The following is a 27,110-nucleotide window of genomic DNA, read 5'->3' as shown; positions in this document are numbered from 1 at the left end:
ATATAAATAAAAATAATGTAACACAACAAAACTAATGTAAAAGAAGCAACAACATTTGTGTGTGTGTGTGTGTGTGTGTGTGTGTGTGTGTGTGTGTGTGTGTGTAAGAGTCCTCCACAGATTTAATCTAAAAGTTGTTTTGATCATACCAAACCATCTGTCAGCTTTAGGAATTGCACGTGTGAATTTTTTACATTTTCTGTATTCCAGCTGATTTTAAGAGTCCAGTTTAAACTGCTCAGCACTTTTGTTTTCCTTGGTTTGTATAACTGTGATCTTATCTAGTTTCTCACTTCAATTTGCACATTTTGAAAGCTGTGTTTCCTTCAATAGCAACTCCCTTGACTCCCTGTTTAGATTATTATTATTATTATTATTATTATTATTATTATTATTATTACCTCTGCCAAGGTAGTTATGTTTTTGCCAGCGTTGGTCTGTCTGTCTGTCTGTCTGTCCATGTGCAAGATAACTCAAAAAGTTATGGATGGATTTGGATGAAAATTTCAGGAAATGTTGATACTGGCACAAGGAACAAATTACTAAATTTTGGTGGTGATTGGGAGGGGGGCACTGATCTGCCTTGGCGGAGGTCTGCACTCTCCAAGTGCTTTTCTAGTCATTATTATTGTTATTATTATTAATTATTATTATTACTTACTTACTTATTTTTTGTAATCGTTATTACTATCACTGTAATCATTGTTGCTATTGATAATGTTTTTACCACTCTTTTGATAGTTATTACTGTTATTATTTTGTTATTCCTTTTCTTTTCTTTTTTTTTTTTTTTAAATCAAGTAATTCTTCTTATACTTGTACAAACGTGCTGTGCTGCTACTGGAACCTGAATTTCCTGGAGAGCTCTGCTTAAGGGATCAATAAAGTTCTATCTAATCTAATCTATTGTAATCTAAGATGCTGAGACCTTGTCGGACAAAATGAAACAGAATTCCTCTACTAGGTTCATGGTTTTCTTGTGGGTGAGGGCACTGAAATGATTTGTTACTCTTCTTGAAACAGGCTGCACTTGCTTGTCTTGTATGTTTTACATGTTTGCAGCTGGAGAGCTAATTTTTCCATCAGTTAGCGCACGATGGGTCTGAACATCCCAGGGCTGGTGGCAATGGTCTTCTTCTACCTGCTGGTTCTGGGGATCGGTATCTGGGCTTCCATGAAGTCCAAGCAAATGCAGATGAACAGTGCGGCAGACCGGACTGAGATCACTACTGGGGAACAGAGGGATCAGTCTGGCCATGGGGCCAAGAGGTCAGCAACAAATGTCATAATAATAAATATAAATGAAATACTGACATAATATAATTAAATGGTTTATACATGTTTTTCTCATATGTAAGATATAAAAAGATATATTTTAAGGGTGTTACCATCCACTCTTGGATGGTAACACTCTTGATGGACTTTATACAGGTAGGTAGTGTAGTTTTGTACTTCAAAACTTGAAAAACTTGTTTTGTTTTGAATGTATTTGTTGTAGCCAATTTAGATTTGTGCTCTGTGTGTGTGTTTGTATGTGTGAAAGTGGGCGTGTATTTGTGGTGAGGCACTTGGTTGCTAGGGTCACCTGCACACCTGTGGGCATAGGTAGTAATTAGCCAGGCAGAGGTTATATAAGGGAGACACAAGTGATCAGAGAAGATTTTTGAGCCATGGGAAGCCACACAGTTTTTCAACCGTGCCTGTGTGTGTGACCGTGAATGGGTGTTATTAGTAATTTTTTTTGTCCTTTTGTATATGAGCTCATTTTAAGTCATTCAGCCCCTTTTGTAATTGTTTTTTAAGATTTGCAAGAAAATAAAATATTAAACGCACATCCATGGCAGACCTTGTTTTTACACACCATCATGAGTTGGAAATGGCTTCAAAATCCCCAAGTGGCATTTTTTGTAGCTTGATTGCCACTATAGTATTCATATACCAAGTACAGACTTGTTGTAGCAGTGAAGATGTGACATTGTCTGTCCACAGATTTCAAAAGGCTGAAGAACAAGGAACTCTCAGAAGTCTCTCTGGATGTTTTATGTATGAGATATTTATCAGAATAATCTCATGAAAACAAAGAGACATGGGAGACAGTTCTGAATCCTGTTCAGAAAGCATTTTCTGACTAATCACCTTTAAATCCTACTTAATCCTGCAAATCAATCATTGCGTCAGTTTAGGTGATAGAGTTTGTAGCCTCTTGCCTAGTAATAGATCTGATTCAAGTAAAACATAGCTAAACATGCCCACACGTGTACTTAAGGGGATAGTTTGTGTGAACTATGTCCTTGTCAATGTTGTTTAAATACAGCCATGTCTGTCAGGAGTGAAATGGGTACAACACATTTTTTAGTGTTGCAAAGTGTATTATGGTATTTTTTATAAAATTTCGGCAGGGTAAATGCATCACACAGTGTATCAGGACTATGTAGATCAGAAACATTTAAATTTCATCATCCAGGCCAATACAGTGAGTGTTTTTAGTATTATACTTTGATGAACTAATCACTATGAATTAAAGTTTTTCCCACACACTACCTAATAAACATAACTTAAATAAATGCATATGTGTTCTAACTTTAACACACACCACACATCCATTTTCTTGTTTCCTTTCCAAATAATATAAAGATGACACCTATAGCTATTGATATCCCAATACTTTGTTTCCAAAATGCTGGTTCAGGACCAGAAATGATTTATGATATATCTTTGTACTTTCAGGTCCCGAGGAGATACCAGATTTCTCTTTTGGATTTTTGAGCTTAAAATTTTTGGGAATCACTGGCCTACATTTCTTTATGTGTTAGAACATCATAGATACGTAGAAATCAAAGGCGATTTCTCATAGACTGCAAGGGAAGTTTGGCTTCCCCTAAAATTACGAATATTAAATGGTCAAATATGTACGGTTGTGTTGACATTTCATTTCTACAAATATGTTAGAACTGTTAGGACTGGAAGTATGAGGACTGAACCCAAATGCAAGACCCACAGACAAAAATACAATGTAATTGTGTTTATTAAACACAGTCAGAAAATACAGGTCACACAAAAAGGTAATGGATGCGTCTTCAGTGAAACTGCTTAGTGGATTCGTCACAGAGTCCGAACCCGAATGAGAAAGCCCACGGCCCGGGTCGGGAGCACACGAGGGGAACCCGACTAGGGGAAAACAAAGGAGAGTCAGGAGACAGACCAGGTCATACACAGAGAGACTAGCAGACAGGCAACAGGACATTGGGGAAAGGCAGGCTCACGTACCGTTAATCCAGGCAAAAAGGTCAAACACAGGAATGGTCACAGAGGCAGAAGCACAGACAGGGGACAGGCAAAAACTCTGGCATCGAGGAAACAATCCGGGTCAAAAACAGACAGGCAGACAAACAGGATCCGAAGAAACGCTGGTAAGTAGACACACAAGGCGAATACGAACTGGCAACCAACACACAGAAACACAGGGCTTATATACACAAGAGGGAGGGAAGACAATGAGACACAGGTGGAACAAATCAGGGCGGGGACAGGTAATCAGCAACAGGTGGAACAATCAGGGAAAGGAAGCAAAGACACCAGACATGACACAAGAGGAGAACTTAACAAAATAAAACAGGAAATGACAGACAAGACAGACAAAACAGGCTGGAGTCCAGGGACTGATATGACAGTACCCCCCCCTCAAGGGACAGCCCCAGACGGCCCAGGGACCTCAGGATGGCGGTGATGGAAGTCCCTGATGAGGTCCGGGTCCAGGATGAAGGAAGCTGGGACCCAGGACCGTTCTTCTGGTCCATAGCCTTCCCAGTCCACCAGGTGCTGCAATCCTCTTACACGGCGGCGGGCCACTAGGGGTCGACGTATGGAGTACACTGGTTCACCATCGATGAGCCGAGGCAGTGGTGGGGGCTGGGTGGGGGGTACCAGCCGGCTTTCCTTCGCCAGCTTGACTTGACTGACGTGAAATGTGGGATGGATCTTCATGGTTCTTGGCAACCTTAAACGGACTGAAACAGGGTTAATAACTTTTGAGATGGGAAACGGGCCAACAAACCTGGGTGCCAGCTTACGGCTTTCCACCCTCAATGGAAGATGGCGCGTGGACAGCCACACCCACTGGTCCTGCTGATAGGCCGGCGCCGGGGTCCTGCGGCGGTCCGCCACCGTCTTATAATATCCGACGGACTTTAACAGAGTCTGTCTGGCCCGCAGCCAGGTCCTCCTGCAGCGTCGAATGAGGGCCTAGGCAGATGGAACACTGACCTCCCTCTCTGAAGAAGAGAACAGGGGCAGTTGATATCCATATACCACATGGAACGGAGACAAGCCAGATGAGGCACAGGGTAGCGAATTGTGGGCGAACTCTACCCAAATCAGCTGACGGCTCCAGGAGGCAGGATTGTGAGAGGCCAACAACCGTAGGCCGGCTTCCAAAACCTGGTTGACCCGCTCCGTTTGTCCATTACTCTGTGGGTGATAACCAGAAGAGAGACTGACAGATGCCCCTATGAGGGCGCAAAAAGCCCGCCAGAAGCAGGCCACAAACTGTGGACCCCCATCAGACACCACGTCCTTAGGAAAACCATGGATTCTACACACATTATGCAGCAGAGCCTCAGCCGTCTCTTTAGCAGTAGGGAGTTTAGGCATGGCGACAAAATGAACCATCTTAGAAAACCTATCCACAATAGTGAGCACAGTAGTGTTACTGTCTGAGGGAGGCAGACCTGTCACGAAGTCCAAGGAAATATCAGACCATGGTCTCTTAGGAACTGGTAAGGGGCATAACTGACCGGCTGGAGCTGAGTGCGATGACTTGCACGACGCACAGGTGGGACACGCAGCCACATATTCTGCCACCTCTTTATCCATCCCGGGCCACCAGAACCGCTGTTTAATGATGAACATCGTATGCTAAACACCCGGGTGGCACGCCATCCTGGAAGTGTGGGCCCAGTGGATAACCTGCGGGCGGAGACAAACAGGGACAAACAGCCGGCCCGGTGGCACCCCCTCCGGGACGTCACAGTCTTTCACAGCTTCCATAACAGACTTCTCGATAGCCCACTGAAGAGCCCCCACCACACAGGAATAGGGAAAATCATTTCAGATTCTAGGACAGATTCAGTAGGAGAAAACATTCTGGACAGGGTGTCAGGTTTACCATTCTTAGAGCCAGGCCGATAAGACAAGGAGAAATTGAAATGAGTGAAAAAGAGAGCCCACCTGGCCTGCCGGGAGTTAAGACGCTTGGCGGATCGCAGGTATTCCAGGTTCTTATGGTCTGTCCAAACCAGGAACGGGACCTCCATTCCTTCCAACCAGTGTCTCCATTCCTCTAGCGCCACTGTTACAGGTCTCACAATGGACACCCATAAGCAGAAAAGGTTCCTGTGGAAACAGGATAAAATGAACAAAAATAAAACATGAGCTGAAGACTGATAACCAATACTAATAAATGTGTTTAAACTGTAAACATACACCAAAACATACACACATGACTTTCATCAAAAGTTTTCAAAACCATGACACTAAATTTAGCCAACCATGAATGTGCTGGAGCCATAAACTTTGCTAGCTTTCTACCTTGAGACAAACAAAAGACGGGCGCCATTTTCGCCGACATGAAACAGAAAGTAAAAATCAATACTCCACCCGTTCATAAGTTCACGTAATTAAACTGACTAAAAAAACGTTTTGTGTCTTATCCCTGGTGTTCAATGACATTTCTGTATTCATATACAAGTTTTCAAACCATACTAACCTGTGTAAACAGGATAAAAATTATGAGACAGGCAACGATGCTTCTTCCCCGGTCAGCCTCGCTCAGCAGAGTGAGAAAGCAACGATCGTCGCTAGCAAAGAGAGTCCATAGAGAGAAGCACAGCGTCACACTGCCTCCTGCTGGCCAAGCTGAGGTATCCAGGATAAACTCCACTGAATTAAATCAGTTATAAAATATTTACATTTGCAGCCATTATGACTAAAATTACTGTTTCTTCTCTTTCTTTTTCCACAGGAAAACATTTCTACAGTTCAAAACAACATAAACACAAAACGTAACGACATATTTTGTGTGCGTCACACCACCTTGATAGCCAACAGCTCCCGGTTTTCGATGTCGTAATTTCTCTCGGCCTTAGACAGCCTCCGTGAAAGGAAAGCACAGGGGTGGAGCTTATTGCCACTCGGGGATCTCTGTGAGATCACAGCTCCCACCCCCACATCCGAGGCATCCACCTCCACCACAAACTGCAAGGCCGGGTCAGGGACAGACAGGACAGATGCCAAAGTAAAAGCCCTCTTAAGACGTCTAAACGCCTCCTCAGCTTCCGGGCTCCAACTGAAAACAGTCTTGGGGGAGGTGAGACCATGCAAGGGGGCAGCCACATTGCTGAACCCCCGAATGAACTTACGATAAAAGTTAGCAAACCCCAGAAACCTCTGTACCTCTTTCCGTGATGTGGGGGTAGGCCAATCCCTGACTGCGCTGATCTTCTCCGGATCCATCTGGACACTCCCCTCACCAATGATGAACCCAAGGAAAGAGACAGATGACCGGTGGAATTCACACTTCTCAGCCTTGACATACAGCTGGTTCTGGAGCAATTTCTGGAGGACCTGACGGACATACTGGATATGCGAAGCTTCATCAGGGGAGAAAATCAATATGTCGTCTAGGTAGACAAACACAAACAGGTTAAGCATGTCACGGAGAACATCGTTCACTAGGGCCTGAAAGACAGCAGGGGCATTAGTCAAACCAAAAGGCATGACCAGATATTCATAATGGCCACTGGGAGTGTTAAAAGCAGTCTTCCATTCATCCCCCTCTCTGATTCTCACCAGGTGATATGCATTTCTAAGGTCCAACTTAGTGAAGATCCAGGCTCCATGCAGGAGCTCGAAGGCTGACGACATCAGGGGTAACGGGTATCGATTGCGGATGGTAATCTCATTGAGACCCCTGTAATCAATACAGGGCCTCAGGGTCTTGTCCTTTTTATCAACAAAGAAAAAACCCGCCCCCGCTGGCGACGAGGACGGCCGAATCAACCCCGCCGCCAATGATTCATCAATATATTTCTGCATGGCGGCGGTCTCCGGGCCCGACAGGGAATATAACCTTCCCCTGGGGAGACAGGTTCCAGGTTGGACGTCTATGGCGCAGTCATAGGGTCTGTGTGGGGGTAAGGACGTGGCCCGAGCCTTACTGAACACCTGTTTCAGGTCATGATAATGTTCTGGTACTTTACTGAGGGCCGGGAAATCCGCCTCATCCTCCTTTAAGGCCCGGACCGAAACCACAGTGGCGTGAGGGAACTGGGACAGAGAATTAGAGTCATTAACCCCCCCACAGCAGGAGGCGCACCCCTCCCCCCATGCCCGAACCTCCCCCGTGTTCCAGTCCATGCGGAGGTTGTGGCGCTGGAGCCAGGGGTAGCCTAAGATGAGAGGGTGAGCTTCAGACTGATAGACATGGAAATACAGGGTCTCAGAATGACTGTCGGCGAACCGGACAGTCACAGGTTGAGTGCGATGGGTTATACGGCAGATTAAGCGGTCATCCAGAGCCTTTGCCTCCAGTGGCCGCTCAAGGAGCAACAGGCCGAGTCCCAGCTTCAGGGCGAGGTTACTGTTCATTAAGTTGGGGTCTGGACCGGAATCTATCAACACTGGATGCTGTAACGACAGGGAGTCAGAACTGAGGAGGACCAGAGGTTGCAGACGGGAGGAGTTAGATACACAAACAATACGGCTTAGCAACTTGTCCTCACCTGAAGCTGATTTGTTCTTATTAGGACAAGTCACTACACGGTGACCATCTTGTCCACAGTAGAGGCAGAGCCCTGCTGCTAGATGGCACCGGTGTTCCTCTGTCGAGAGACGAGTACGGCCCAGTTGCATGGATTCCTCCTTAGGACCGTCACCTGCTTCAGCTACTGGGACAGGAAGCTTATGAAAATGATTACCTACAGCCGACGGGACCGATGGGTGGGTCCACGATGGTTCAGAGTGCCAAACAGACATCTGGTCAGAGACCCGGATAGCAGCCACGATGACATCCTCCAAAGTCTTTAACTCCTGACGGAGCGCCATCTCACAGCCAATGGAATGATTGAGATCCGTCTGAAAAGCAGTTATTAAAGCTTGCTCATTCCATCCTGACTCAACTGCCAGAGAGCAAAAATCACAAACATATTGTCTTATAGTACGCCCCCCGCCTCAGCCTCATGAGATGCTGACCAGCCTGCTGACCCCGAATGGGGTGATCATAGACACGTTTAAGTTCAGAACACAGACTGGCATAGGAACGTGTTACAGGGGACTCCTTTTCAAACAGAGCATTGAAGTAACTGAAGGGAGGGCCTTCCAACAGACTAGCCACGTATGCTATCTTAGCAGTGTCGCAGGAAAAACGACGTGGCTGAGCATCAAAAATTAACTGGATCTGAGTGAAAAAATTTCTGCAAGTCTCTGGATTACCTGCATACTTGTTTGGCAGAGGAATGTTAGGCTCATCCGGGGCTCGTTCGGATGGAGCAGGGGCCACGGGTTCGACCGGCTGGGACGGCACGGAGACCTGGGTGATGGTTGATTGAGAGATTTGAGGAGATAACTGGTTCATTTTGTCAAGTAGGGAATGAAGGACCTGCTCATGCCCCCCCAACCCTTGTCCCTGCAAACGGATAGCCTCCCTGACCTGGTCTAGGTCTGCTGGGTTCATGCTTGGCCAAACACAGGAATGGTCACAGAGGCAGAAGCACAGACAGGGGACAGGCAAAAACTCTGGCATCGAGGAAACAATCCGGGTCAAAAACAGACAGGCAGGCAGACAAACAGGATCCAAAGAAATGCTGGTAAGTAGACACATGAGGCAAATACGAACTGGCAATGAACACAGAAAGACACAGGGCTTATATACACAAGAGGGAGGGAAGACAATGAGACACAGGTGGAACAAATCAGGGCGGGGACAGGTAATCAGCAACAGGTGGAACAATCAAGGAAGGGAAGCAAAGACACCAGACATGACACAAGAGGAGAACTTAACAAAATAAAACAGGAAATGACAGACAAGACAGGCAAAACAGACAAAACAGGCTGGAGTCCAGGGACTGATATGACAGTTGTTCACTTCTCATACATTCCAGTTGCGCTGTTTTCTTATACGATCTCTGCTCAGTGCATTTGCCCGTAGAAGCCCGGCGTCCATGCACTTCAATGGGACTGAGTGGAACAGTTTTTTTCATTGCTTCAAAACTGGACAGTAATTGGATAAATGCCACAATGTTGTCCCGCCCCCGGACGCTCGGCGTCTCTGGGGGTGAATTCCATTCAGCTGTGGGCGGACCTCGGCTGGACTGGACACCGGGCTTCCACGCACTGATTGGAGGATCAGTCGAAAAGCTGAATCCCATTTGATTGACAGCTATTTTGAGATCTACTCCTTCACTTGACAGAGTTCAGTTTAATAACGTCGTGGATTCTGCTGTGAAATGGAGAGAGAAACCACTACGAAATTACTTGTTCATTTCTTGCACTGTAAAAAAAAAAATACACTCGTTGTACTTCCTTGTTTCAATTTAACATAATTTCAACGTTTTCTTGTTTAGTTGATATGATAAGATCACAGACCATTTTCTTAAAAAGGAACAGAGGGCCGAATTTATGTTTAAATAACTTGACTTTTTTTTTTTTTTTTTTTTTTTAATGTAAGGTGACAATGAGCTTCCCCTCTCTGAAAGACAAACAGCCGCCACTGGTAGAAATCTTATGGAATGAAAGACAGTGACACTCCTTTACTTGGTCATGTATTATTTTTGTGGGTGGGGAAAGTATTAATACAACTATTGGAATTCCTTCTGCTGGTCTTACATGTTGAAGCAGGTGTTGTTGACTGTTATTAATCACATCTATCTCAGTTGGTGAGGATGGGTCTGAACATCCCAGGGCTGGTGGCAATGGTCTTCTTCTACCTGCTGGTGTTGGGCACCGGTATCTGGGCCTCTATGAAGTCCAAGCGTCTGCAGAAGAACAGTGATGCAGACCGGACTGAGATCACTCTACTGGGAAACAGAGGGATCAGTCTGGCCGTGGGAATTTTCACCATGACTGGTAAGTGTGAGCAGAAAATCCAGCTCTAGGTGTGGTGATATATACAAACCAAATTACAAACACAGTAACAGAAATACAGAACAAGAAATTTTAATGGCCTACATCTTTCAAGTCAAAAGCAGAGGTACATAGCCTATTTCTGTCAAGAATTTTGGTTAGTTTGTCTTTTTTTTTATTTTAAAACCTACATTAATTGTGAAGGCGGTGATAAATCACCCATCTGTCACACTAACTCAGCTGTGTATTTCTAACACTTCAGCAACATTTGTTGGAGGAGGCTACATTGTTGGTCTGTCAGAGGCAGTTTATGACCCGACCATGGGACTGACCTGGGCTGTCATGATAATAACATCACCTCTGTGTTTTATTGTCGGTAAGGACAAACTATCCAATTATCTATGGATCTATTTAACTTATGAAAAAATAAATGTCATCAGTTCCATTTAAAATTGATTCTATTCCACAATGACTTATTTATGGTTTCAAAAGCCAATTTTTTTAGCTTTAGTTGCAGAGGATCAGCCTTTGTGTTTTACTGAAAATGTATAGAAATTAAGAAGAGGAGAATCAGACAAATGACCAGACTGTGGAGCAACTAAATTCTTGTTCACACCAAAAATGGGCAAAAATTCCACTTTCAAAAGCGCAACAACTGAGGTTATTTTTCAAATGAGTAATAATAATAATAAGAAGAAGAAGAAGAAGAAGAAATGATGTCACAAATTGAAGGCACCAAAATCTAAATTTTTTATTTAAAAAGCAAAACATGTCGATCAGTGAAAAAACTGAAAATCTTTGCACTTTATACTTTTTTCTGTCAAATAAAAGGTTTAAGTGTGTTTTTATTCTATGATAGGAAACTTAATGTCAGTTTTGTGTAGATGGAATTCATGAAATATCACTGCTATAGAGACACAAACCTGTTTCTGTATCATACACTTTATCAAGGTGGAGTTTTCTTCGCAAAGACAATGAGAGACAGAAAATACATGACGATGATGGACCCATTCCAGATCAAGTATGGAAATGTAATCAGTGGGTTTCTGTCGATGGCATTGGTGATCTCTGACGTGTTCTGGGTAACAGCAACTCTTATCGGCTTAGGTAATGACACTTATTCCAGTTTTTGACTGAAGTTACAACTGTCATGATAAACTAAGGCTATTTCATGATGAACTGAGTGGACATTCCTGTACAAAGATAAATGTGAGTGAGGTTTCTGCATATACACAGAAAATCAAGCAGTCTTACCTTTCTAGAGTTATGTTGATTTGAGTGACGTTTTTACACTCCTGTGGTGTTAAAAAGGTCTGTGGGAAGAGGAAATTCCTCAGTTTCATTGGAGTGTAACAGGGAGAATAGGACCCAAATGCAGTTACTGCAGAACTCAGAATCAGTTTGAAAGAGTCTTTATTATAAACGAAAATAATAATCCAAGCAGACTGAATGGAATATACGTAGTTTGTTCTCCAGGCTGGAGGATTTAAGGGGATGATGCTTTTTTTTTTTTTTTTTTTGGGGGGGGGGGGGGGGATGCAGTTTAAAACATTTCCCTGCAGTCTACATAAACTGTAAATGCTATGCTTGGGTCTGAATTCTTCATTAATTACATTCCACAGCTCCATCTTCAACCCTATTTTTGAGTAATGACACCAGAAAGGTCGTTCGGAGCGCTGGCCCTTTAAATGCACATGAGCTGCTTCAGGCCCCGCCCCCTCCAGGTTGTTGGCTGTGGTGCTCTGTCCCGTTCAAATAACACCTGAACATTTTAGGTAATCAGCTCAAAGTTTGGACATATTTTCAGTATGGACTACAACCACTGCTGCTGACAAACAATTATGTCGTACTCGGAGAAATGTTCATCGGAAGTTTTGACCTTATATGTGCAAATGTCGTGACGTAAATAGTTATAGACATAACCAGTTAAGCAGTAATTAAAACTGGTTGTAGAAATCCACTCGATTTTTGCCAAAATCAATAGATAGCTTTGCAGCACCTGGGCGGTTCAAATTCAAACTTTTAAGACTATCAGGGTCCAAATACACTAATAAATGTACCAAAGACTAATATAAGTGGATTTAGCAAAATATGACCCCTTTAACACAGTTTCTGAGGCTTGAACATGAGGTGAGGAGAAAACCAAAGCCAGCTGAGTCCGCTGACAGAGCGGAGGCACAGACAAGGAACAGGCAGGCAATGTGTCAGGGACAGGCGAATAAGTCGTAACCAGGAATACAAACTGAAGGGAACAGGAGACGTGGTTGAAGACAGAAGGAAGGTGGGTTTACTGGGGGGGGGGCAGGCAGGGAGACATGGTCCAGAACAGAAGACAGGTCAGGTTACCGGGGCTGAGGTGAAGAGACGTGGTCGGGCCAGGCAGAGTCAATACCATGAAAATCCAGGCTTGTGATGTAACGTCTGACACTCAAGCTCCGAACCCTGTATCAAGCAAAGGGGGTGTGTCCAAATTGAGCCTGTATCGTTTGACAAAATACAAATGAGGCCCCTTTTGCTGAAAGCCTGTGACGGCCTCAGTATGTGATTAGATTTGCCTCATCAGTCCCCTGTGAATGAATGTTTTCACATTCTATGGCTGGGGAAGTTATATCAAAAAGGAGGAATCACCAGAGCCCCCAACACTGTCAGAATGTTTTTATTCTTGAATAAAAATCAGTAAAGCACCCCCCAGTTGCCCACCCAACTTGCCTAATCACAAATATATCCTAGTCATACAAGCACTTTCTGCAACTGGTTATTCACAAATACAGCCACATACTGTACACAATACTTTTTTATTGACACTCTGGTATACCACCAATTTTACTTACCATGATCTGGATAAATTTAGTTCATCTGGCTTTACAAGACCTCAAGGTCACTTTATTTATACCCGTAGGTAGATTTGTTTTGCAGTCTAGGTGATTGCCTTGGCATTACAACAACACATACATTGAACATGCAAGACAGGCACTTGATCACGCTTACAGACAGGACAAAAAGACAGGACAAAAAGTGTTCAGTGTTCCACCATTCATCTGTATAGCAGCACGGATAAGTAAAAGAATAAAATAAATAAGATCAAATAAATAAAAACAAGATGCAATAAAAACACAATAAAAACCAGAAAAGATTAAATAAAAACAATCTGGGATAAAAACCAGGATAAGAACATCAAATGTAAAAATTTGAAGTCACAATAATAATAAATAGAGCAAAGAAATGGAATAAATAACTAAATATGTTAGTAAAGTGCAATGTCACCATTTCTTATTGAGCTCAGTGACAGCGACAGGAACAAAGCTATTTTTATAACGCTGTGTCCTGCACCTTGGGACTAAGAACCTCCGTCCAGAGGAAAGGAGTTGAAATTCACCTCGTAAAGGATGGGAGTCATTGTTAAGAACTGATGAAGCCATCCTCTGCACCGGTTTAGCGTACAGGGAGGCGGGACAAGACTGGGACTCACCAATCAGGCGACTGGACCATCTCACTATTTGATTTAGTGAGTTTCTCTCTGCAACTGAGGTCTGACCGAACCATGCCACCAAACAAAAAGATAAAACAGACTCAATAAAGGAACGATAAAACAAAGTTAAAATGGTTCGGTCAATGTGGAAGTGTGTCAGTTTTCTAAGGCAGTGGAGGCGCTGATGGCCCTTTTTACACACAGATCTACAGTTTTCATTGACCATTCAGACCTCAAATGGAGATTTTGACAATACTTCAATAATTATACCGATAGATCCACCAGCTCATATGTAACATGCCAGCAGATGTCAGTATTCCCAAATGAGCCATTAAATGAGGGCTTGTTTGATCAGGCTTTTGATGAAACATTTGGCCAGAAAGATTCGACATATTCACACCATCACTAATCCAGACTCACAGAACTCAGGGTCACAGACAAAAAACAGGTCAGGTTACCAGGACTGAGGCGAAGAGACGCGGTCAAAATCAGTCGGTGTCAGAAACAGGGAAGAGAGTTCAGGATAATGCTGGAAGGTCTGGCAGGTTCTGAAGACAGTCTGATAATGGGTGGATGAATCTGTGCTGCATAAATACTGGCCTGGCTGCTGATTAGGCACAGCTGGAATGGGTTAGAGTGATCAGGTGTGGAATGGTGAGGGAGAGGACAGCAGCGGGGAGTCCCAGGTGAAACCAATGTTGGTGATGAGGAGACAGGGACAGGCAGGAGACAGCAGCGAAGCAAACTGTAGTCGCTTTTCCACTGTCCCTCAAATTGCGCAAATATAACTTGCGCATAAAAATTTACCTAATGGAAAAACGACGATTCCGCCAAAAGTCTCATTTTTCGATTAAAAGTTTTTGCGCTGTCAAGAGGTGGTTTCTCGGATGTAGAGCAAATGGTAAATCATGCAAAACTGCAATGTAAAGAGCTTTTTTCGCAACTAGAGTCAGGTGAATTAAAAAACGGATGTTGACGGACATTACAACAAGCGAAATAGAAGAAGAAGAAACATGTCACAGTATGTGTGGACACACCAGGAAACCCAATCATTTTTTAATTTAGTACAAGATAGACCGAGGTGAAGTTAGCAGCAGGTTGGATATTTGACAGACATTCAAAAGCCATCGCCTTAGGGACCATTGATAAATTACTGCTCTAAAAGTTTTTCTTCAATAGCTTCTCAGTCATGTGACCCAGTGACTCCAAACCAGTCTCAAATTATTATAATAAAGAGGACCTTTAGGAAACACCACTTAATATTTCTCTCCAGTCTATATTAATATTTTTTATGAATATTATTCATATTTTTATGAAAAATTTATGTTTTTCTTCAATAGTTTCTCAGTCATTTGACCCAGACTCCAAACCAGTCTCAAATTAATATAATAAAGAGGACCTTTAGGAAACACCACTTAATATTTCTCTCTAGTCTGTATTAATATTTTTTATGAATATTATTCATATTTTTATGAAAAAATGTCTGTTTTTCTTAAATAGCTTCTCAGTCATGTGACCCAGAGACTCCAAACCTGTCTCAAATTATTATACTAAAGAGGACCTTTAGGAAACACCACTTAATATTTCTCTCCAGTCTGTATTAAAATTTTGAAATTCCTGAAAACTTTGTACATGGGTTATTTCAGAATTGGGGGTACATTTCGCGTCTCCCAGATACACCCTTTGTTTTTTCTCCCCAGACAAATCTTTATTGAATCAGTTTTTAATAATACTACTAATTGAATCAAACTTTAACAAATAATAATGCTTTTTGTTTATTTTTGACAAAGTGTATGCAGAAAACATTAGCCTAAGAAGTCCCACCCCATTTACAATTGACTGTCTTCGCCTCAGGATTCATACATTGAACTTGAATTACAATGAAATAATTTGATATAATTTTCATTTTTTTGTGCTCACTCTAATAACATCAATAAAATCAATTCCACAGAATATCTATTTTCTGTATTACATGAAATTTCAGTATTAAATAAATAAGTTCTTTGTCTGTCTATACGTTCTGGTCAACTCTGTTATCTCTGTTATAAAACTCCATAAAAATCTCCAAAGCATTCATATAAAACCATGAGACCATTCTCCCATTATTTTATACAAAATGTTTAGGATACACAATGTTTAGTAGATTAATTACTTGTCAGCTCTGTTATTGTTAAATCATGGTGAATCAATCATGAAAGACATGCCATGTTGTATCTCATTTTCATCTAGTACATGGAGTTAAGGTCAAAAATCTAAGAAAATGTCAACTCTGTTAATAGTTTAATGATAACAGACACTTGACAGTGACTTGCAGAGTCAAATGCTCCTAATCTTATTAGAGTATTTTGAGGTATTTTACTTTTTTTTTAATATACACAGATATATTCACATTTATTATGGTTGCGGACTCATATAGTATAAACTTTATAGTATATACAGTTCAGAAATGCGTGGCTTCACCTTGGCAAGTGCCACTCTCTTTCTCCATTCGCGACGGTGCGTCGGTCGTCACATGATTGTAACTGACCAGTGCGGTGACCGAAAATGTAAACAAACGCTACACATGTCTGCCTCCGTGGTTAACAGGAAGTAGCAAAAGTCATAACAACGATGTGGAAAATAATTCATCGTCAGACGAGTGGAAGAGATTATAAACACTTCCGGATGTGTTGTAGTGCTATAAGCAACAACAATACACCGTGTATATTGGATGTCAATCAGAGAAAGAGTCTCCGAAGCCGTTTGTTTACAAACACGGACCTAGCCCAACACACACACCCGACTAATGAGTGGAGTGTGAGTCTTGACCTCCGCCGAACCCCTGAGACTGACTCACCGAACCCCTAGGGTTCGACCGAACCCAGGTTAAGAACCACTGCTATAAAGGGAACATCAGTACTATAACTTTCTACTTTAAGGAAATTGAATCATATGTTGTAGGTAGATGAAGATGAAGCTGTCAGCAGCAGAAAGGCAACGGCAATACAGGGAAAGCAAGATGCCGACTCTGTAAGGAGAGCAGAAAATGTGCAAAAAGACAGAGATAGATGGAACAAAAGAAGTGCAGGGCAGACGAGCAGAGTGGCAGATTTGAGTCAAAGGGAGCAAAGACAAAAACACAGGTACTGGAGAGCAGTTCAGCAGAGGTGCAGAGCAGGAAGGCAGAGAATTTCAGAGATGACACCACCACCAAGTCCAGAACCAGACCCTGAACCACCAGAACCACCACCAAGTCCAGAACCAGACCCTGAACCACCACCAAGTCCAGAACCAGACCCTGAACCACAGCTATCCAGGTTAGACTAGTATCTGTTTACATGGCTATATAGGTCCATGAGTTTATAATTATCTTCTATAAAGTAACTGTACAGTAAGTCACAGATAGATTGAGACACATGTCTTTTATTAGGGTTGTCAATGTGACAGTATGTCACTGAAAAGTCTAGTGTGTTGTGTCTTAAAGGTATATTCTGTAATTTATGCATGGCTTTAAATAAGGGTGCACTTTTTAGCAACAGATTTTGGTAAAAAAATTTTGGACTTTTAGATGGGCAGTGTTCTTTTTTTGTTCTCACCATAATTGATATGATGCCCACCATAACTCTAAACACAAGCCTGTTTTGCTATTCCTTCTATCAAAACCTCTATCTTCTTTGTTTGATGATATGATTTCAAAGTAGTTGTACAGTATATTGCACCTTTAATAATAAATACTTATTTCTTGAAAAATATAACTCATTGATGAAGAAGTGGGACTTTAGGCTAGTTAGGCCATGTCCTCATAAGTTAGGCTAAGCCCTAACTTTAACTAAAGAAGAGTAAATGCATCATATATCACAAATTGTGTCAGGAGAGATATTAAAAATCATTTCTACATTTTTAAAGGTTTTTAAAGGTTTCAGAGTCTGGCAGAAATGTTATTGTTTTTGTTTTTACTATGGGTGGTAACTCTGTTATTCATGTCAACTCTGTTGACATCAGTGTCAACTCTGTTTGTTTAAGGTTTTGCTTTAAAAAATAATTATCAGGTATATTTTATTAACAAACTCACTAGAAGCTGTGTCCTAACTAGCATTCTTCCCAAATGAAATTTCAAAGTATTTAATTCATTTTTACAGGTATGTTTACAGAAAATGCACACCCGTGCAGCAACATGTCAATTAAATGTGTTGATATTTTTACTCCAAAACAAAAAGTTTTTATCTAATCAGACCAAAGATTTACTTAATGGATTTAGAGACACAGTATCTCTAAGGAAAAAACTGTTTTAAATTGTGTGACATTTGTTAATTTTATGTTATTTTTAATATTTTTTATGAATAATATTCATAAAAAATATTAATATAGACTGGAGAGAAATATTAAGTGGTGTTTGCTAAAGGTCCTCTTTATTATAATAATTTGAGACAGGTTTGGAGTCTCTGGGTCACATGACTGAGAAATTATTGAAGAAAAACAATTAGAGCAGTAATTTATTGATAGTAAGCCGATGGCTTTTGAATGTCCGTCGAATATCCAACCCGCTGCTAACTTCACCTCGATCGAGAACGAGGGGTAATATATAATAATAATGAATATATCTGTAAATCAACAACATATTTACATTTGTCGCCATGTTTATTGAATGACTTCTCGTATCATCTCGCGATAATAAATAAACAAAAAATCATCGCATTTGTGATTTAATGGAAAAAAGGACATTAAGCCCTACTGTTTTTTCGACATTTAGTAAATATCGGTGAAGTTTTGCACAGATGTCCAATGGAGAAGCAACTAGTAACAGGGACAGTTTCAAGGGGGTGTGTCATGGAAGATGTCAGGTTATAACAGCAGCATTTTAGATCAGTGATGTAACACCATAAGTAAAGTACTCTGGAGAGTTGATGACAATCCTTACATTCATATATGGACTGATGTTCAATAAAAAAATGTTTCATCCTCACCCACAGTAACTTAGCTCTATCTTCATGTAAAGTTCGTTAGATTAGCTCTCTGTTAATAGAGAGTTAAATTCATTGTATGAGCAGCACCACCTTTGATGATATAGGAAAGTGTTACAGTAGACAAGAAAACCCTCATTCTAACTTGAATGTCATCTTGGTCCTCCAGTGGTGAACAGGAAGAGCAGTGAAGAGCACTAAAGTGTAACGAGTTAAAAATTAACTACCACTATTAACTACCACAGAGTTGATTTGAACACTTCAGAGGTGATTCCCATATAAACACTGGGTGAGTGTTGGTTTTAACTCTGAGGGTGTTTAAAGTGTTATTTTAAATTTGCACTGTAGAGTCTATAAATTGACATTTGTGTGACTTTCTTCTGTGCTGTAGGTACAACAATGAGTGTCATCCTGGATTTGTCTTATACTATTTGCATTTGGATCTCTGCTGCAGTCGCCATCATCTACACACTCCTCGGAGGCCTCTATTCTGTGGCCTACACAGATGTTATACAGTTAATTCTCATATTCTTTAGCTTGGTAGGTTCAGTGAAATATCTTGATCTTGTTAAGACTTGCTCTGTAATTATCTTGAAGGGAGTGGCTGGTCAATGAGGGTAAAAGTATGCATAGCAAAAATTTGTATTCTGTTTTGTTTTTCTTGCAGTGGCTGTGTGTCCCATTCATCCTGATGAATCCACATTCAGTTGATATCACAAAGTCTGCCTTTAATTTCACCTACCAGGCCCCTTGGGTCGGTACAGTGGACAGTGACAGGGCATGGAGGTGGATTGATAATTTCTTATTATTGGTAAGGACCACATGCAGTAATTAAGTAGATATGTTGATACAAATATATATACATAAACATATGCAAGAATTTGGGCATCCCCTGAAAAATACTATTGTAATTTGGCGATTTTTTAATTTATTTATTTATTTTAAGTTATAAACACACTTGTATGTATGTGTCGGTCTATTGAGGTGGTGTAATATTCCTGTTCTATCATTCTGGTTCTGGTTCTGGTTCTGACTCTGGCTCTTGTCTCGATTTGAGTCTGCTCTCTGCTCTCACTGCCTTTTGTCCTTTTTTCATGACACAAATACACCCTGAAATGCATGTCCTACATGTTATTTTGATCCTACACTTGGTGAGCTTTTTGCTAGTGTGTTCAGATACAGAGTACTGCTCTGTGTGTGTTTCAGATTGTGGTTCCTTCCAAGTTAAGAGAAGAGCTCCTGAGAACTTCACATGAGCACTCGGGACATTTAGGGGTCCACAAAACTTACCATGACATTCTGAAGTATTATTTTCTGGCATGGTGAAAAAAGATGCATCTAAGTTCATCAGAACATGTCACATATGTGAAATGACTGGAAAACCAAATCAAACAAAAAAAAGCAGCTCCTTTACCTCTGCTTCCTGCTGAAGCACAACCATTTCATCACATTGTTGATTGTGTTGGACCATTGCCACATTAAGAATCTGGTAATGCCAGTTCCTTACAGTAATGTGTCAAACTACCGGGTATCTAACTGCTTACTCACTTCACACAGTTACAACAAAGCCTGTAGTTAAGGTATTAAGAACATTTATTTCAGCTTTTGGAATACCAACAGTCATCCAGACTGACCAAGGCACACATTTTCATCACATTTCTTTTTACTTTAACAGCTAGGAGTGAAGCGTAGTAAGGCTTCTATGTATCATGCACAGAGCCAAGGTCCATTAGAGAGGTTCATCAGACCCTTACGTCTCTGCTGTGCAACTATTGCATGAAGGAAATTCAGAACTGGGTTGAGGGACTGCTATGGCTGTTGTTTGCTGCTAGAGAAGTGGTACAGGAAAGCAAATGAACTTGTGTTTGGACAAACTATGCATGGATTGTTGATTCTCCTCCATGACTTAAAGTTACATAAGATAAGTTCCTTAAAACCTGATTGACTATGTTCATGGATTTGGGCATCATCTGTGTGTAGCTGTGAAAAGGGCTAGTGAAATTTAGTTTCTACATAGGACAGAAGATGCAGGAGACAAGGTCAGATGGAAGCAGATAATTTACTGTGACAACTTTTGAAAGGAACAGCAGTAGTAGTAGATCAGTATAGTGGAGTTTCAGAACATAAAACATAAAAAAAAAAAACTAAAAAAAAAACATGAACTTGTTGCTCCTCCTGGTGGGTTGTGTTCAGAAAACAATTCACCTCATCTGGAAGATGACGATGTGCATTCACTTGACAAAAGCCAGTTGTGTGGAAGAAACTTTGCATGACCTGGATGCTCTAGTTGGCCATTTATCCAGTGACTGTTCTACTGAGTTGTCTGCTGTTATTAATAAGTAGTTGTGTCTATTTGGTGATGTTCCAACCCTCACACATTTAATAGAGCATTACATCTATGTAAACTGTAGTGCTCCTCTGGTCATCTACACAGATCACAAACAAATCATGTTTTGAACTCTTTGAACCACCTGAATTGTAGACGAATGTAATGGTTTCTAGTTTTACAAATGTGTTGCTTAGATATTTATCACATAAGAGCAGAAGTGTCAAACATACGGCCCATGGGCCAAAACTGGTTTGCCAAAGGTTCCAATCCAGCCTGAGGGATGAATTTACAATGTGCAAAAATTACACTGAAGACATTAATTGTCAGGGGTGTCAAAGTCATTTTAGTTTCATCTCTAAATTGTAAAAATATTATGTCATTTTTGTACCTTTGTAGATCCACTGTGATGTATAATGCACCTGTGTAAATGATAAGTTGAGGCATAATATTGTTAAAATTGCATTTATTTTTCTATAGAATTTTCATGTAGTTCATGGTTGTTCAGGTTATTCACATTTTTGTGAAAGGATAGTTTGTAAATGTAAACATTTTCATAATGTAATTTTACTTTTTTACACTGAAGCAAAGAAAAGAATTTGAAGTTCTCATTATTCACAAGTTATTATATTATTATTTTCACTGATCCAGCCTGCTTGAGATCAAATTGTGCTGTATGTGGCTCCTAAACTAAAATGAGTTTGACACCTATGCATTAGAAGCACCGAGGACATTGTGGCAGATGCTTCATCAAGGGCCCGTGCACTTGATAACGTACTCCCTCTGTCTTCATAACCTGCTCCTTAAATTGCTACTCCAGGCACCAGAGGAGGTGCAGAGGAGCTGGGTCAAGTTTATTGGTGTGTAACTGGTTATAAAAGTATCTGTGAGTATGATGAAATCAAAGTGGGTAGTGGGTAAATATTTTCTGTTGCAAACTGTTGTGATTGTTACTATTAACTGAGAGGAGCCCCTTTTTTTTGGAGGGGGATGGGTCTCTCACTAACTGTTTTCCAGGCAGAGCTGTACACATCACATCCAACATCTGACCTTTGTCCTTCTTTTCTTCACACAAATGCACTCATTCATGCATGTTTGACAGAACTGATATCACACATTCAACCTTTAATGAGAAGAAAACCTTAAATGTAAGGTCCCTGGAAGTCAGCTCAGTGATTTCTTTCTGTCTTAGACTCTTGGTCACCTGGGTTGTCAGGATTTCCATCAGAGGACCCTGTCAGCCTCCTCATCGGCCACAGCCAGGATCATCTGCTTCATTGCAGCTCCCATCGTCTTCATATTGGGAGTCCCATCTGTTTTAATTGGAGCAGTCGCAGCATCAACAGGTAGCGCATATATGATAATAGTAAGATCATCATGAACAGCTATGTCAGTGTGTCATATTGTTTTGTATTGCTTTCAGACTGGAACATGACCTCATATGGCTCCCCATCTCCTTATGACCGTGGAGAAACAGGCCAGGTTCTGCCCATTGCTTTACAGTATCTCACACCAAATTATATCTCCATCTTTGGTATTGGAGCAGTAGCTGCTGCTGTGATGTCATCAACTGACTCAGCTCTGTTATCAGCTGCCTCCATCTTCTCTACCAATGTCTATAAGAACATCCTGAGGAAAAATGTAAGAGCCCAAAAAAGGACAGTAATTTTTTTATTTTTCATTTGACTTCCAAGGCTTACTACGATTTTTGTTGCATTACACATTATATATTTAGGTCTACTTTTGCATGTATAGATGCACAGGGGGTTTCAGTTGTTATATCCTACCTCACAGTACTGTACATATCTGGATTATTCATTTTCATGTAACTAATCTCATATTTTGCTTTGCATTTTATTTTGTGCAAAGCTCTTCCAGACATAAATAGTGACATAGGCAAGGATAAACCTTGACCCCTGTAAATATCCCTTTAGGAAAACCACCAGTGGCGGCTTGTCAGTATAGGGTGCAAGGGCACCACCCCACTTGTCTCACATGAAAAAGAACACGTTAGGAATCATCTGAAGTAATTTTTACAAAAACAATATTTAGATAAATGAGTTATACATGATCCAGCCGTTAAGTACTGTGTATAATCTGAATTCAAGTGTAGTATAACAATGTTTTTGGTCATTTAGTCAGTCAAGTCTTGTGTTTCCCGTTTGAGGTGCAAAAATCCGTGCCCGAGGCTCTCTGTTTACTATAATCCACTCTTGTTATAAATGGCACATGCGCAGTAGACCCCCTCCAATACAAGAGATAGGAGAGCCCCAGGGTGCAAAAAAGTGTGCCAAAGCATCACCCACAGGAGTAAACGTCACATCACGAAAAGAATCAAGACCCTCCTCAGAAATGGAATCAGTGAATAGGTCCTTAAGTAATACTACTGAGCCATAAGTCAGCAGCTGGATAGTTCAGTTAACACAATCAGCTAACGATGCTCAAGGCGCGAGATCGCCTCCTGTATGAGTGGTTTTATTAACATATTTTAGCACTTACGTTGATTTTATTACCCCTCTGCCAACTCTGGCCAGAGGGGTATTGTAATCGTTTTGTCATCTGTCTGTCCGTCTGTCTGGTCTGTCCATTCAACAACGTAATTGCATTATCTGAAGAATGCATTGACATATCTGGACCAAATTTATACTGTGAATGCATCTTGGCATGGAGCAGAAGCCCATTGAATATAGGTCACATAGGGCTTAACTTTCTATATAGGGCAGTAACTTTCAACAGAATCTTATACTATATTTGTCCGAGGGGTATTGAAAGTGTGGGGCACGTAATGTTATATCGGCTAAAATTTACTTAGGGGGTCAAAGGAGTGGCCATTTTTGTCAAAAAAAAAAAAAAAAAGTTGTAAGAAATGCATAGAACTGTGTTGAAATAATGCTAATACATTTGTGTACAGACTACTGGTATTATTTGACAGTGGAAGCTATATTTTCAGAAATATTGGATTCTGAATAGCACATGTATGTCAAAACTTTTGCTGGTGGACGGATTTGAGAAGTGCATGTGTATTTAAATTGAATAATCTTTCAGTGAACTGGAATAACAGAATATAGCATAGAATATAAAATAACACAGAATAGAAGAAAATAAATTAGAATAGAATTCTTAAAATAGCTTTAGAAAGAGCATAAATAACTGGTGGACGGACGTGACATTACCCATGATGATCTGGTCAGTACTTTATTAGTAATAAACTTATATACTTACTATTGCTAATTATCCTCTTATTCATAAATGTTAGTATTGTGGATCTAAAACAATAACAGCTGACACAAAAACACAAAATGTGGCAGTGGACGGATGTGACATGGTTGTTACGGATCCCATCATACTGATGCTCGGCAGCCATGTTACCATTTCCAGAAATGATCCCTGTGCAAAAACTAGTATCATAATTATTTATTGTATAGTTTATCATCATACTAAAGAGTAAATAATGATATAGAATTGTTATTTCTTTATAAAAATGCTTATTATTAGAAAATTGTTGATTTAAAAAGTGACGTGTGACATTCTTAATGTATGTATTGGCGTAACATAAGCAGGATGGATCAGCACCATACTCCATATTGCAACCTGTAAAAATAAAACGTAATATGTAGGATAGAATCTCTTAAGAAAAATTGGGGAATCTAAAAGAATAGAATATTTGTTTTTCAGGTAAATCCAGTTAAAATATAACTTGGCCATTTGTGACATGAAAATATAGCATTAATTGTGATGAAATTGGACATTTTTGACCTGAAAACATAGTTCATATGACCATCAACATGTTGCAACAGAACTGAAATCCTGTAAATTTGTAAAACTTGCATTTACCAACACAGAATTCCTTTGGGGATTCACTTATATTGATTTCTTATGCACAAAGACATAAATAAGACCTCTAAGCAAATTTTAGCCGATATATATATTTTTTAATGAGATCTTCCTGCAGTACCTTCAGCTCTGGTCTAATTGTATTGACTATATTGTCAGTGGAAATGACCCTTGTCAGGGACATGCCTGACCTTAACAACAGTCGTAGAAAAATGTGCATGTTTTAAGGATAGACGGGTGAAATTTACATATAAAAATACATGACTAAAAACACATATTGTGCATTTTATTAATGTTAATTAATATTTTTAAATAATGGTGCATGTACTTTGGTAGTGGTGATAGTGCAGCTGAAAACTGACCTTGATACTGCGCCCAACCAAAAAATAGTTTCAGTAGCCGCCGCTGGATATCACAATTACAGACACGCATACACACATTCCTAAAGAAGATAGCAAGAGATAGTTTGGGTGAAACGTGTTTGCAGTCTTGGTTTAGAGACTTTATGTCCCTCAGGGCAGAACAAAGTGACCTGTGCTCTACTCTCACAACTAAGAATGATTGTCACCCACATGTTGAGTTTTTTTCACAACACAACAGGGTTTAAAAAAAAAAGGGCAGACTATATTTTTTTAGTATTTACACAATTCCAGATCACATTATATGCTTTGCAGTGTTTCAGACATAATGTGACACGTGTTTCCCTGATAATTAGTTTAACAACATCAGCAGGAGTGATATTTTTGTCACAATCATCCCATTCCATACAACTCAGAACACTTTTTTGTGCCACGGGGTGTGACTGAAAACCTTGTGCAGCTCTTTGAGGGGGGTTGGGCCTGTGATAAAATTAGACTTCATTTTTTTTGCTTGTATTTTTCTCTGACTTCCATCTCTCCAGGCATCAGACGTGGAGCTCCAGTGGGTGATCCGTGTCACTGTGGTGTTAGTGGGTGTGAGTGGCACATCACTCAGCTTTGTGAGCCACAGCATCATGGTTTTCTGGATCCTGGGCTCAGGCATAACCTACACTATCATATTCCCACAACTGATCTGCATCCTCTTCTTTAAAATCTCCAGTGGTTACGGCGCCGTCATGGGTTTGTTGGTTGGAGTGTTGTTGAAGGTGCTGAGTGGGGAGCCATCACTCGGTTTGCCTGTTATCCTCCGTTTCCCAGGGTGCACTAGTGAGGATGGCATGTATGTCCAGCGCGCTCCCATTCAGACGATCTGCATGCTGTCCACCATATTCACCACTTTGTTGATCTCATACTTGGCTTCACTGCTGTTTAACACAGGACTGATTCCTGAAAGGTGGGACGTTTTCAAAGTGAAAACCAACAAAGTGCCACAGAGACTGTTATTAAGAAGAAATGATGTTAATAAGAGAACAGAGGAAGAGGAGAACCCTGAAGAGCAGACGGAAACTGGAACAATGTTGACAAATCAGTTGGGCTGATGGGACACAAGTATTTTTCATAGAACTACATGACTACATGAGTGAGTGAGAGCTTGCTGCAAAACAAATCTACCCACGGGTACAAATAAAGTCACCTTGAACCTTGATCATTTATTTAATTTTTTTGAAGCTTAGTCACAGTTATGAATTTATTGTCACTTCAAACAGATGCATGCATAGGTGAGTGTTACAGCCCCAGCCTACTGCTGTATGTGCAGGCTTGTGTGGTCTGCTTTGTGTGTTGCAGGCTTGATTATGAATTGAGAGCACTTGCATGCTCCTGCATGAGGCCCTTTTAAACCAGCTGGATCAGCTTAATGGCAGGCTGCCCTCCACACCTCATGGACCTCCACCCTGCCAGGGGACCCTTTAGTTTATAGTTTAGCTTATTCCTTTGTTGAAACAAATGTTCCCTTTATTTTTGAACTGTGCGTGCAGCCTTCCTTTTGTTGCGGCATGAGCCAGGTGTAACAGTGAGTAACTGTTCATAATATTTGAGCATAGTACTTCAGTCTGCTGAACTGCTCCACCCCCCAAATACTGCCCCTATAGACTGTCCACCTCGCACCTTAACAGGTTATGATGCTGCTGAAGTCACTATTGCCACTTTCCTTCACTGTAACTGCTGCTTATGCTGCCGACACATGCACTATCACTTTAACTTTATTGTTGCTACATACTGTGTAATTTTGTACATATAAAGAATTTTTTTTTCTGTGTGTGCATATTTTATGATAGTTTTTATTCTACCCTACTTATCGTCTATATATTTACCCCACTCCCCGAAGGGGGAGGCAAGGGATATTGTTTTTGGTTTGGTTTGTTTGTTTCTTTTTTGTTTTTCTTGGGGTTTTTTTGTTTTTTTTTTAATTACAACTTTATAGGCAACAGTGTATACATACTTTGTTTAAAAGTGTAAAACAGACCTTAAATGTATGATTTTTCTGTTGCATTTGACATTAATTT

The 27,110-nt window shown here is 40.8% G+C and overlaps 1 protein-coding gene across 5 annotated transcripts; it reads left to right on the top strand.

Annotated features, from left to right (window-relative positions):
• Positions 1–994: 994 nt before the first annotated feature.
• On the top strand, positions 995–26,869 carry LOC115427735 (high-affinity choline transporter 1-like). Of its 5 annotated transcripts, none has more exons than XM_030146438.1 (9): positions 995–1,269; positions 9,927–10,119; positions 10,379–10,492; positions 11,068–11,223; positions 18,917–19,065; positions 19,193–19,336; positions 22,044–22,197; positions 22,275–22,492; positions 25,587–26,869. In XM_030146438.1, the coding sequence occupies exons 2-9, from the start codon at positions 9,936–9,938 to the stop codon at positions 26,142–26,144; spliced, it is 1,677 nt and encodes a 558-aa protein (XP_030002298.1). In that variant the 5' UTR covers positions 995–1,269; positions 9,927–9,935; the 3' UTR covers positions 26,145–26,869. The 5 variants fall into 5 exon arrangements, with proteins under 5 accessions (XP_030002298.1, XP_030002300.1, XP_030002301.1 ...); XM_030146441.1 differs by lacking the exon at positions 995–1,269 and having other exon boundaries at positions 9,891–10,119; positions 25,587–25,885; positions 25,984–26,144; XM_030146440.1 differs by lacking the exon at positions 995–1,269 and having other exon boundaries at positions 9,890–10,119; positions 22,275–22,333.
• Positions 26,870–27,110: the final 241 nt, after the last annotated feature.

The sequence above is a fragment of the Sphaeramia orbicularis genome, chromosome 10 (assembly GCF_902148855.1).
Source record: "Sphaeramia orbicularis chromosome 10, fSphaOr1.1, whole genome shotgun sequence".
In the NCBI taxonomy this organism is placed as follows: Eukaryota; Metazoa; Chordata; class Actinopteri; order Kurtiformes; family Apogonidae; genus Sphaeramia; species Sphaeramia orbicularis.
Note: the sequence above shows the minus strand (reverse complement) of the source record. Positions and strands in the feature narration are given on the sequence as shown.

Coding starts and splice junctions, on each gene's coding strand:
- LOC115427735 (XM_030146438.1), top strand. CDS start 9,936: ATGGGTCTGAACATCCCAGGGCTGGTGGCAATGGTCTTCTTCTACCTG. Junction 10,493..11,067: donor ACCTCTGTGTTTTATTGTCG/GTAAGGACAAAC, acceptor CACTTTATCAAG/GTGGAGTTTTCTTCGCAAAG. Junction 11,224..18,916: donor AGCAACTCTTATCGGCTTAG/GTAATGACACTT, acceptor TCTGTGCTGTAG/GTACAACAATGAGTGTCATC.